General features: G+C 42.9%; 1 protein-coding gene across 1 annotated transcript in view; it reads right to left on the bottom strand.

The window, feature by feature from the left end:
* The window catches only part of bicc1a (BicC family RNA binding protein 1a), a 57266-nt gene that overhangs the window by 20557 nt on the left and 23293 nt on the right, over positions 1–13416 (bottom strand). Inside the window, exons 3-6 of the mRNA XM_084561868.1 lie at positions 9631–9700; positions 6012–6091; positions 5018–5176; positions 3677–3730 (exon numbers count right to left, since the gene is read on the bottom strand). Coding sequence (XP_084417994.1) covers positions 3677–3730; positions 5018–5176; positions 6012–6091; positions 9631–9700 — 363 coding nt within the window. The remainder of the gene's footprint in view (positions 1–3676; positions 3731–5017; positions 5177–6011; positions 6092–9630; positions 9701–13416) is intronic.

Here is a 13416-nt window from a genome sequence, read left to right as displayed (position 1 = left end):
AAGGATGGAGAGTAAGACGGTGAGTGACAACCCCTGAGGTGTGCGGCTCAGGCGGTGGTGAAGCTTGGGCAAGACACTGGACACTAAGAGGTTTCTGATGGCAGGCCAGCACCCTGAAGCCCTCCCATTCACCCAAGTGCATTCCTTTATAGGGTCAGGGAAACATCACAGTGGCTGCTGAAACACTGCAGATATGCATATTTGGACAGATTTTATGGCTGCTGCAAAATTCAAATAAAACGTGTCAAACAAGACTTCAAAATTTTAACAAAATATAACAAGCAGAGAATTGTATCAAGGTGCTCAGACTGATGAAGACCATTTGGATCCATATAAAAACAGAGAAGGACAAGGGTGATGTCTTTACATAACGCAGATTTATATGACCTGACATACAGACATAACAATCCTTCCTTTAGCAGAACGTGGCAGAATTTGGCACAGATATCTGTCAGCTCCAGTAAATCCAAAAAAGGATAATTAAAATGAGTTAGGCCGTGCCAGCTTTCGAATAGCGGTGCACAGAATTTCACCGTTTAAACAGTGCAGCTATTCAAAGTACGCCTTCGAATATTGCAAATCATCGACGTTAACTTCAAGTCACTGAATAAAACCTCAGGACTGGCAGCAGGCATCAGCTCTCGTCAGTACCATCACAGCCGTCATTCAAAATAAATAGATGCTGACGGGAAGGCTTCACTTCGTGCACACACATGTTTATGCATGCATGGGAGAGAAATCACACAAGACACACACACAAACTCAAGGGAATGTACACACACACACGCACAAAGAGAATGAAAACGCGCACACACACACACACATACACACACGCACACAGTTATCCAAACACTGACTCTTGGGCAGAGCGCCACTATGGTTTTGGCTGCCAGTGAAGGGCAAGCAGCATGAATTGCTCTGACCAAAGAAATGCATCCCTGATCAGTCCCATATGCGCTTGGCCTTACATTTATATCACGTTTCAGTACTCGCTCTCTGAGGGCTCGGGAAATTTAGGTCAGCACCGAGGCAAATACAGAGGAGGACAAGCAGAACAGCAGGAGTCAGGCGCTGAATGAAGAATAGACCAATTTTTATGGCGGAGCTGACTTCAGCTTTTTTCAGAGTGTCTACCTGGCAAATATTTCACGAGTTTCACGTGTGCTCAATCAGAGCGCTGCTTAAGGGCCTCGGTTCTCCTGCCACAAAGGCGAGAGATGAAGAAAAATGAAAATATCTTCGAGGTAAAGCCACTGGCCAGACCTTTCATCACCTGCCTGTCTGCTCCACCTCTCGAGGCTGCTAGAAATCCCCCAAAAATCAATCACCTCAACAACTGTCTGAATATAGACTGTCCGCCCAATAAGGCCTCGGAAATACAGTAGTAAGTCCACAGTAGTATGTCTGAATGTTAAAGGACCATTGTGTGCATTGCTAATGGAACTAAAGGAGAAGGCACAACCCAGCGACTTCTAGTTTTAGGAAAGATGAATGAGGATGTGGTCTAAATCACACTCAGAAGACATTTCAATGTAGATTATTGGAAAAATACCCTCAACAGGAGGGGATGAAGAAACTGGGGTAAACTTTCCAGCCTCTTTTTTTCAACACAAATGAGACAAATGTTTCTCTGTTAATACAGATTTTAAGTTGTCATTTGATATTTTCGGCAACATACTTTTTTTTCAGTTTCTTGGCGAGGGTTAAATGAAAAGATCAATACTATTTTCTCCTGTCTGTTAAACACGAAACTGGGCGGTGGGCACTTTACCCTGAAATGCTCTAAACACTAGGAAATAAGGTTCTGACATTTTCATCTTTTGCGTCGAGCTGACGTCCACTCCTCTTGGATTTCTTCGTATGGTCATCTGCTTGAGGCGCGGCACACCTCTAAAAGACAGTCAGTACAGTTCACAAACGGCGAGTGTTGCCCTGAGGAAGTCTTCCACAGATGGGTCAGTCAGGAGAAAATGTGCTTTTAGGGACAGGAGCCTCAAAGAAATCAGCAGATAAAATGCTTTTTACAGACGTAACGATGAACTCCAGGGCAGGAAAACAACTAATCAATAATACCATATCTGGGAATTCTGCAAAGCCATCATAGTGGAGTCCCAGAATAAAAATATACAGCTGGAAATGTGCATAATAGACCCTGGATCAGGCCTTGAACCATCTCCTGGCTCAGACATCAATAGTCTAAAATAATCTGTCCTTTCAGCAAGAAGGTAAGTAAAGTAAGTAAGTACATATTTTCTAAAATGATCAACTATCCTTGTAAAATAAAACTGCCGCAAACGCGGTACGTTCAAAGTTTGTTAAATGTCATTACTGATTGAAAGTTTAACATTAAACACAGTTATTGGGTATCCCAGAATTAGCCGAGGAGCCAAGCTTACAGAAAGCGAAACTCTTTTTGTTCACCCCACTTGTCTGCTGACTGCGTCTACTTTGGAGGTCAGAACAATCTTTGTGGTTGGCTGCGGCGTACGTTATGAAGCCCTTTGTGCAGCACTAGTATGGTTTGGTTTGATTACTCTCTTTTTTCACCCTTAGTAAAAAAAGACGCTGAACTGGGCTGTGCCTTGTTTCTTATGAAAACACCCATTAAGCACGGAGAGGTATGGGTATGCACAACTGCTGACATTTGCCAATACACACTGTGAAAATATCCAGAGTGACCTTCCCTTTTGGCCTTTCTCTCCATCACACACACACACTTCACTCACACAGTCATTTGTTACATGTGAACCCGGCCTTGTTAGCTTTGGTCACTTTACAGTGGAGGAACGTGTTCGCTGTAGACGGCCGCTGAAGTGTCGAAACGCAGCGAAAGTTCAGAGATACAGCAGTTCACACGAACACAGCGCTGAAGCTGAGGTCGGTCTTCCGGTCAGAATGAAACTGAAGACGGAGGAGAGGCAAGGAAGTAGGTTGGAGATGGGCGTGCAAAAGGGGCCGAGGCTCATGCTTGTGTTTTACTAAGTGGTCGGAGAATAAGTTAGGAATGGTGCTTGTGGCTTAGAGGAAGTGTGTTAAGAGTGCGCAATTACCTAGTATAACCCTGGAGCTCTTCCACAGTAGGATTAGGTAGGAACGTGAACTTGAGTTTGGTGTTTTCTTTTTCTTCTTTATTTACTAAGTAACTGCTTAAATGCATCCTCTAGGAGTCAATAAGTAAACGGCACCAGGTGTTTAAACAGAGAATAAATCAAGGTAGCTAATGTGTAGAAGAACAGGAGAGGGACTCTGAAGTTGCAGTTGGAGTGAAATTTGCCAGGAAAATTTGCTTGTGTTGTGGCCACGGGCAGGGAGAAAGTGAAACGGCATTAGCAGGGTTGTAAACATAAACCGCAGGATCAAGTGAGGATAGGAAGCTAACAAGAGCAGTCCAAAAATTTGTTAATTACAGAGGGCTTTATCAAATCCTGCCCGGCAAAGCAAAAAGCTGGAAGCTAATTTAACTTGCCTCGTTCCACATAGAAACGAATGAGCTCACAAGAAATTGTTTCCCTAATCTCATGAGACCCAAACAGTTGTCTGCGTAAACCGGGACAGTCACAGTCATATCTTTTCTTTATATTTTTTTTTCTCCAAGTCTGCAGGGAATGAGTTTTTGACACTCAAAATTCTGGGTGGAGTATCCCTTTAAGACAAATGTGGACGGGTTCCAACTTACCCTTATTTTGACTCGAGCTGCCTCCACCCCTCCTGGCTGCCCTGCGATGGACACCTGTTCACAATAAAAAGTTACATATGTAAATCTGTCAGCCAGTTCTGAACCTAAACCAAGACAAATAACGGCCTTACATACAGTTGCTCGTAATATTAATACTGGGAGCTAAATGCAGAACAAACTGTGAAAACGGAAAAAAAAAGTTTAAACCTGAAACCTAATCCATTTGTGACATATTTGCAGGGAACGCTGTTAATCATTACTATAACTATGAATCAAATCATGCTCATAGTAATGATGAGAATCACGGCCTCCGCAATTTACTTGACTTGTTAACACAACCGCAAAATGAGAGATTAAGCTCATTTCCATAATGAAAAGGTGATAAATAGACTCATTAGATTTCTCCTCTCTTGTCTCAACTGTTCACAGAATCTGAACCTCTAATGAACAGTTTTTGGGAGCTTAAAAACACACGTACGCACAAATTGACTTGTGTGCAGTAATGATATACACTGAAAACCAATGTTAAAAACCTGTTAGCAAACATCTGCCTTACTGAAGTACACTCCAACAATATACTGAATCATACCAGCTCCAGGGAGCAATAAATGGTTAGCTATCTACATCTGCTTATCAACACCACTTGCTTCTTAAGATGCACTGTATCTCTGAGGCTCTGCTGCAATAAGAAAGCTTTTGAAATGAGAGACAGCATAAGGGGTTCGGGGCCTGAAAGGAATCTCTTTTTTACTCATCAGCCTATACTTGCATCATCAGAGGGGGTTGAGCAGTCCATGCAGAGTACTGAGAATGGTGTACATATGCAGGACGTGCAAACCATTCGATGCAAAGTCCAGAGATAAAGGGTGAAGTCAGCAGACCTTTCAAAATTAGTTTTGACTTTCATACACAGGTGCACCAGAGACCAGCGGGCAAAGACACACATCTAATGCTCTGCCCAGCAGCGTGCACCTTTGAACTCCTCATGCTACACTTTAATGGTAATTACAGCAGGATCCTACTGCTCTTCTACTGAGTCCAGCCAAAACACACCGGCTTCCTCTGGGCTGGCCAATGAAAACAGCCAACTGGACCAATTCTCTGCAACCTGTCCAGTCTGAGACCCGGTGACAGTCAGTAAATGGACCGGAAGGCTGATCAAAAGATCAACTCAACAGTTCAAAGAACTATTTAGAACCTGAAACGACCCGCTGCTGAAGAAAATCTACTGCTAAGGGGCGAGGCCAGGGGACACTCAAGGCAGTGGAACGCAACACGCTCACAGACAAAGCATAGACACGGTGCACGGCTGTGGTTCAAGAGATTTTATGAGGCTCAAACCTGGTTGCTTTTCTCCGCCTGGTTGTTCCTGTTAGAGTCCGGGAAATGGATGTGGCACCCCGTCTCCTCCATCACCCTCTTGATGTTGTTGCCACCTTTGCCAATAACGTGGGAGTGCTCTGTGTGGGAAACGTCCATCTTCAGAGTCACCCTGTTGCTCTAATGAGCAGATAGAAAAAGTGGGGCAAAATGACAATTGATAACATTTTAAAGGCAAAATACAGGTGGTCAAATATTAAACCCAAAAGCTAATTTCAACCACTGCATTCACTGCAATGTGTATACTATATTATGCTACTATAAAAAAAAACAACTACTAACTAAGTAAACTATGAATCTGTAACTTGTATGGGTAATGCATGTACATACATTGCAGTTGAAAGTGTAACAGAGGATGATCTGATATCATACAATACAGCTATGAAATTATATTTTAAAGCATATAACCAAACAACAAATAGTCTTCTTATTATAACTCCTGCATCACTGACAAGTCAGTGCAACTTCTGTTCTCTTAACTGTATCTAAACAGTCACTAGACATAGAAAATTCCCCTCCTTCAAACACTTTCCCCAGCTGCAGTTATTTTGGAAACAAATGAGCAACAAAGTATTAAAAAGATTTATCAAATAACTGTGCTTCGTCTGCCAGACTATAAAAGGATTTTCGTGACAAAACCATATGAAACGGTATAAACAAAGCCAGCAGTGAGATGCTATTCTAAGTGGCTGCACGGAGGACTTCCAGCCCCCAGGTGGTGCTAGGGTTTCCAAGGTATGTGATATCTTCTGTTGCCATGGGAATGAAGCCTGCTCAGCAATCCGTGATGAGCTCAGGATGCAAGTATCTGGCCAGATTATTGACAAGTGGTGCCATGCTGCTGTGAGCAATCTGTCACTTGGACAGCAGGAGAGCGGAGGTGAAATGCGTTCGGTGCAGGGAAGGATAAGAAACACGCAGAGCGGGAAGGAGGAGATAAATGTGTTTACTGTACCTTTGTATCAAGCACAGACATTATTCGGTCTTTGGCTTCCCTCACGTTCTCCCTCTTCCCGCACACCTTGATGTGTGGATCTGCATGGGGTGACAGGAAGAGGCAAACATTAAACGCGGGAGAGCGTCAAAGTCTGCGAATGCTCAGTATGTCTGTGAGCGTGAGAGTGCGAGTCAGTGCAGATAAAGGGCAGAGACAGAATGCGAAAGTGAGACACAAGTCAAACCCATTTAACCAAACATGACAAAGCAGTCTAGAAATCGTCAACAAATTACAGTGCACCAGACAAAGACTGTGAGACAGTAATTGCTGCTTTGATATCTGCAGATTCTCATTCGAGTCGGCAAGAAAAAAGATGGGGAGGGGGTGCGCCTCTGTGGGATTATATTCAGGGAATCCATAGGTCTGCAGAATCTACAAGAACATTACGAGTTATAAATATAAATATTGTGCAGCAATTTAGTAACAGAAGTTGCAGGCACCTCGTTTTCTTGAACCTCATTCTGTCATACAGATGAAAAAAAAATTAGAAAGAAGCTCAAAAATGTATCATTCTGAATTTAGCTCACAGACGCAACCAGTCCGACTTCCTTGAACCAATCCAAAACAGAATTGTGACATCCTAATTTTCTGTTTGAATACACTCGGCGTACCCAGAAGACCGTACAAGTGAGATCCTAACAGCTTGAGCAAACGGCGCCTCCTCATCTTCTAAATACCACCGTTAAAACAACCAAACGCTGCATACCCAAACCATTCTAAGCCAATGCTTGTGTCTGTGTAGTATTGGGTAAGCCTACATCTGGCTCTGCTGCAGGTAGAACCCCTGGAGAAGGCAAATGCAAAAAATTCATGAACACACACATGAATTCAGGCAAGCACACACACACACAGCCATGGTCCATCGCCCCCGTGTTAACTGTACTGAGCAGCAGGAAGTCCACTAAACCCCCTTCCAGGAATACCCCTCCCCATATACACACACACGCACTTACAGCATCTTAGATGTACAGTACGGCCTTCAGACAGGACTCGCAGAATTAGATTTATTATTACAAAGTCACAGGGACCACAGAGAAACCCACAGCCACATGTTTAGACTTAAAAATTAAAAATCCTAAACAGGTCAGAAATTAGAACAACATGAAAATATAGTCAGGCGATTTCTTTTAAAAACAAGAGACATTCTCATCTTACAGTGAAATGACTACAAACGAGCGCTAATCGTGTTGGAGCTTCACAAGACACTGCATCACATGAGGGACTAACGATGGTCTGTTTGGGGAACTGAACAAAATATGAGCTGCAGTCTGAGACAGGAAAAGAAAACACAGGAAATCCAAAGAAAAAGAGCACAAAGAGCGGTCGGAGACTCATCTCAGCACTGGTTCCAGGACTTTTTCCCATCATTCAGCTGTTGCTGAGAACAATAGAAATTTCTCGGCTTCCTCCTGCTGCGCCCACTCTAACCATTAGAGGGCGTACGGTTCCTCCACTGTCCCCAATCCAACCTGCACAGCACATCTGGCAAACATTAGCCAGCCTAAACGAGTGTTGCAGTCGTGATGTAGAACACCCCCGCATTTTTGAAGTGGAGTGTGCTCTGTGCTTTTTTTTTTTTGATTTTTTTTTTTTTTTGATGATTGATTGCGGAACAAAAAATGAACACCTTAAGTCCTAATTTGGCACACGTAACACCTATAAAAACAAACACAAACAAGAGCAGACTTGCAGCTGCAAAAAGAGAGTGTTTTCAGTCGCACAAATTCTACACAGTTCCTGACTTGACAGAGAAGAAACCTTTTGACCCAAAGCTTTCTACTGGCAGGGCCAAAGCATTTTTCCAGCTAGAAACTACATTTGAAAATACCACACAAATGAAGAGAATTAAGTCCATTTGGAGTGGGGCTTCTCATTCAAAACATCTGCAGAAACAGTGAAACACAAAACTGGCAAATGGGAGTCGAGTTAAGATGATTATCACACAAAAACAAAGCCTTCAACTTTTAGAATTAAAACATGCTTTAGGCCTAAAGACACAGCAGTGACCATTCTGCGTGAGTTGCAACACAGACCTGTCGCCTATATGAGTGATATGGGTCCTCACTGCATTAAATCACTGACAGTGTGCTGATGACGGCTCGCCCCAGAGGCTAACAACTGGCCTTATCACACTCATGCAGGTGGCAGAGATGGCTAGCTGCAGGTGATAAATGACACAGCCTAGAGGAGCTGGCATTTTGATGGAGTGTGGCGCTGTATGGTGAGAGGTTACAAACATACACATCACCTCACATCTGCTGCTATCCTGCAGCGTGTAACCGGTTCCAGACTGCACATGAGAAAAAGCACGGACGTGAAATTCCAGGAAAACAAGGGACACCAACGCTCTTAAAGAGAATGATTTTAGATTAATGATTGAAAATTATTGGTTGCACAACAAAACAGCTCCGTTATCCGCTATTTAAGGGAAGAGCAAAGTGGGTTTGGTGTTATTCCCATCCTGTGTTACATGATGAGGGGAGAATGGAATGTGGACAGTTGTCTAGAGTTATTTTCCTTCTGTGAAGTTTTAATCATCAGGTGATGCATGCAGTATAATTCGATACAGTTGAAACGGTAAAATGTAGTCTTATTCGGCCATCTTGCCCCTTTTTCCGCTCCTTCCCTCAGCCTCATGAGCCCTGATTGTCTCCTCTTGTACAAACGCATTCACTCATAAGACAGCTAAGTGATTATCCAACATTCTTCCCCTCTGCTCCTCTCGGTTTACGCAATACAGCAGGAAAATCTGACACGCAACAAATCACGGGTCAGAATTCTAAATATTCTCACATCATCATTCCCAGGTGGAGGCAGGTTTTGTGAATGAACTAATGCTTGGGGTGAAGCGAGGGTTGCGTGTAAATGTACTGCCAGAACTGACAGTAGATTAAGTATCCAGAGGGGAAAAAAATGTTAAACACGCTCAAAATCAACTATTGTCTGTATAGAGTGACTGAGGAAGTTACATAATGTCATTGGACTGCACATCTGGCTTGAAGACGCACACTGGCAAGTCTCCTGAGGAAAACAGTGGGCACAGCTACACCTACTCCTCCTCACCCTCCTTCCCGGAAGAGCTTTAAATAACCATGATAATGGTTTATTGGTAACAGGGCGCTTAAGCAACTTGGCCAATAAATGTGTGAGCTCGAATACAAGCCACTTTCCCTCCTCCTCCTCTCCCACAGCATGATCACAAATTCCTCCGTGCAGATGAAGAACGGAAAACGTGCAAGCTTTCATCTTTTCAATAATGAACGCGAGCATAACCTTGAAATACTTCCTTCTCGTCCATCTGAATTCAATCCCTTTCCGGAGAACATATTCCTGGCTAAAACAACACTGACGTATAACCATTAACCTAACTTGGACGGAAAACAAACACAACTCAACTGTGAGTTTTGAAATGATATGCGTTGCATCTAACAAATGGCAAGCCTGGTCTCCATTTGATACCAGATTCATCCATTCTGTTGGCCTGACATTCATCAAAAACGGAGAGCGAGCATGACAAAAGCAGTGGAGGCAGAACAAGAAACAAAGAGAAAAGAAAGAACAAAAATAAAATAGTCACCTTTTTTGGACTTTGCTCCGATTTTCAGTTTGGAAGGCCAGGCTATCTGCGTTTGGGTCTCATCCATGATCTGGAACGGAGTGAGGGAAGACTGACATTAGTTTATCACAGATGCTGTGTTCTGGCAGGAAAAAACAAATGAGTAAAAGACAACCTTGTCTCTGTACAGTTTTACAGCAACACACTCAGTTTGCAGAATATAACTTGTCAGAGGAATGACAAATTAGCCGTCTATACATTTGTTCTCAAAATTACTACATTTAACTGCTATGTTGCTTATAAAGACCAGGTATCCTTCAGTTCTAGTAAGTATATCAGGAGCACTGCAGTGTCTAAATGGGGATTTTGCTGAGCTTGACATGTAAACAACAGCTTCAAGTGTACTACAAAACATTTTGCTGAACACATGAAAAAAGGTTATTAATATACAAAAGCTAAAAAGTGGGTCGGAACATTAACATGGCAAAATAAGTTACGGAACGCAGAGAACTTCAAACATGTCTGGGGACATAACGGTGAAAACACAGAGCATCATCAATTGCAGCAGGTCAACCAGAAGACCACACACACAGAGGACAATGAGTGTAGGAGAACATGTAGACATGGGTTTAATCATGTGTGGACACCCACACAAGCATCGACTATGGATTTCATGTTGCACCGAATGCTGTGTCGGTCAAATGGCTCGAAACACACATATCAGGCATAACATTATGACCACCTTCCTAATATTGTGTGGGTCTCCCTTGTGAGAATGGACATGGGCCTTCTGAGGGTGTCCTGTCGTGTCTTCAACAGAGTGTTGTTAGTGGGGGCCTTTGGGTCCTATGGGTTGAGGGGAGGGACCTCTGTGGATCAGGCTTGATCCAGAGCATCCCAAAGATACTTGATGGGATCTAGTGAATTTGGAGGCCAGGTCAACACCTTGTGCTATTTTCCATGTTTTCTGAGTTGTTCCTAAACTGTTTTTTTGTGTGTGTGTCTGTGTCAGGCTGCATCCTGCTGGGGATGGCTGCTGCCATCAAGGAGTGTCATCGCTATGGGGTGGTGGTTCCTGGTCTGGTCTAGGTGGGTGGTAGATGTCTAAGTAACATCCACATGAATGCTAGCAGAACATTGCATTGTTACAAGATGGTCAATGTTAACTAGTCTCTGTTCACACAATGATATAATCTACACAAGGTACTCATGTCATGTCAACCAGTACCGATGTGTACCTAGCCACTACCAGTGTCCGGGGCAAACGGGAAGTACTCAAATGCTAAAAATGCAATTCCTCAAATCACCACTTGAGGCTGGTACCAAAAGTGAGTCAGTCCCCATAGACCTCCATATTGAAAGGGTAAACTTTACAACTTTTGCTTCATTTAAATAATGGGCTAAAGTTGTGCACCTCAGCTCTGCTAATGTTCCACTTCTTCATCATTTTTGAATTTGCCAGGAGTTGGGTGGAGCAAGGCAGTGCCAAGATGGCAATGGCCGGTGCCACTCACATCGCATTCAAAAACAAAATTTATGGGTGATGTCGAAGACTGTCTGCCTATTTTCATGTAGTCACTAGGTTGTACATAAATAAAAGAATAGCTGTTTTGACAAGTGCCGTGTTTTTTACGTGATGCTTGCAGACGTTGCTTTGATATTTTGGTACCGCCAAAACCTAGAATAAAACATGGGAGAACATTTTGCTCTGGAGCACATGAAAAATGCCAACAACAATCTGTGTAGAAGTCCACTCATTGTAACCAAGAGCATATGTATTGATGGGAAAAAAGCAAACTCTTGGCAGTGAAAAAAGTAAGAGTAGGGAGCTAGTCAGGAGGCTGTCAGGGTGCCAATAAAGGAAATCGGGGGGAATGTATAACCTCCTGCTCTTCTTTTCAACCAGAAAGAAGCTCACCTTGCTTAGCTTTCTGTCTGCAAATCCACAAACAAAACCCTTCCTGTGTGTCATGAGAACTGGAAGACAAAAACAATTAGGAAAAAACACTCAAGCCGTCCAAAAAATGAGAAGCTGACGTGCTCTCGCCTAATGGCTTTGTCCGCGATGTGCTCTTTTACTTGTTTTCACAACTGTCCCGTGGTCTTCTGTTTGTTTTAATACTTTCCAGGGGTTTGTGTTTTCGGGGTGGAGAAGATTATGAATTTCTCAAAGTTTCAGGCACGTGGCCGAGCTCGAGAGGCTTCGAGCTATTGCACGAGCGGCGGCCACTTAATATTCCTTGGTGGGCCAGTTCATTAAGCCATAAGCCACGTGTTGTGACTCAAATGGGAGAGAGGGTGCATTAAGATCCATCATCGCTTAAATTAGATTTGAGGTTTAATAGCACTGCTGCAGAAATTCACAGCCTTCATTATTCCCTTTCTAATTCTGTCTGCCATTTTGTTTTCTCCCAAAAAAAATAAGAATGACAGTTTGTTGATGCACAACTGGTGCACAAATCAAAAAGGGAAGCACTTAAATTCCTCCATATGCCTTTCTGGATGTAGCGCGGTCTGTTTGGCATCCTTTACAACAAGGTCTGACAGCTCATTCCCTGCCAGGCTCACACACCTGTAAAACAGAGAGCCAGCTTTAAAAGGTCCGGTGTGTGGCTCTCTTTCCTCTGCAGCTGGATCGACTGGAAGCCCTTTCGAGCCTCAGTGATTTTCTACATCCCATCCCATAATCACATCAAAATGGTTGGCCTAGGCAGGCAGCAGAACGCGGCGTTTCTGCCACTACGCTGCCACCAGAAAGCAAAAACAAGAACCTTGAGTCAGAAATGTTGCTTCTGTCAAGCACTTCTCAATCCACCAGTGCCAGGGTTTGTTTTACAGGATTACTGATCTTTCCTTTCAATAGTTTCACTTCGGACAATGCACGATCCAGCATTCCTCAGAAAATGCCTCTTTATTGTCGGTTTGTTCCTCATATGTTTCTCGTTATTCCTCTTAAACGTTTGACCCAAGTTGCAAATTCTTAGGAAGTATTGCCCTACTGCAGAAAAACCCCTTCCAGTCATTCTCGTCATTTATCCTAATTTACTTCCACTTTAAACTGGGTGAATCATGGTACCAAACTGAATTTTAGTATCATTTTGGGCAATAAAAATAAAGGCAGATTCTTCTCTTGCTCAAGTATTATTGTAAAGAATTTGTTTGTGGTATCGTTAAAGCTGAAAATAGTTCCAGCTTTAGCATCCAGCGTGCTAATGATCGCCCATTATTGTTGTCCTGCTGGATACCTTCTCAACCCTCCCTTCTGCCATAATATCACAAGTGCTGCAATAATATTATCAGTCTATCCACTCAGAATGGCTTTACACGCAGGGATATTCATGCCTGAAACCGAAATCTTTTTTTATGAGAGTTTTATGTTGGTGGGTTTCATGTGAGCCCGAGGTCTTATCTCCAACTGTCGACTGCAATATGTGAGAACGGAGAATAAATCACAAATACCCTGAATGCAGCCTAATGCAAACTGTTCTTCTGAAGTCATTCGTTCATATCAACAGCTGGATGTATCACAAACAACATTAAGAGGACATTTTGTTTCAGAGATAAGGAGAAATTCTTCTTATACTTTTGGCTTGAACTGCTCTTATTTTTTGTCTTTGGTTCTTAAACTTAGTCTCCAGAGACAGATGTGTCTGTTTTTTATCCTGCAGGCGTTCAATTTAAAAGCAGAAACTTAAGAACCCCTCAGAGGTCATTTAAATTATAACGGCGATACTCAAATGGCAAATGGCTGATGACTGATTGCAAGTTTCATATAAAAATGGCACTAAAAAGTGCTTATTTACAATG

The sequence above is a fragment of the Chelon labrosus genome (genome assembly GCF_963514085.1).
Source record: "Chelon labrosus genome assembly, chromosome: 15".
Taxonomy (NCBI): Eukaryota; Metazoa; Chordata; class Actinopteri; order Mugiliformes; family Mugilidae; genus Chelon; species Chelon labrosus.
Note: the sequence above shows the minus strand (reverse complement) of the source record. Positions and strands in the feature narration are given on the sequence as shown.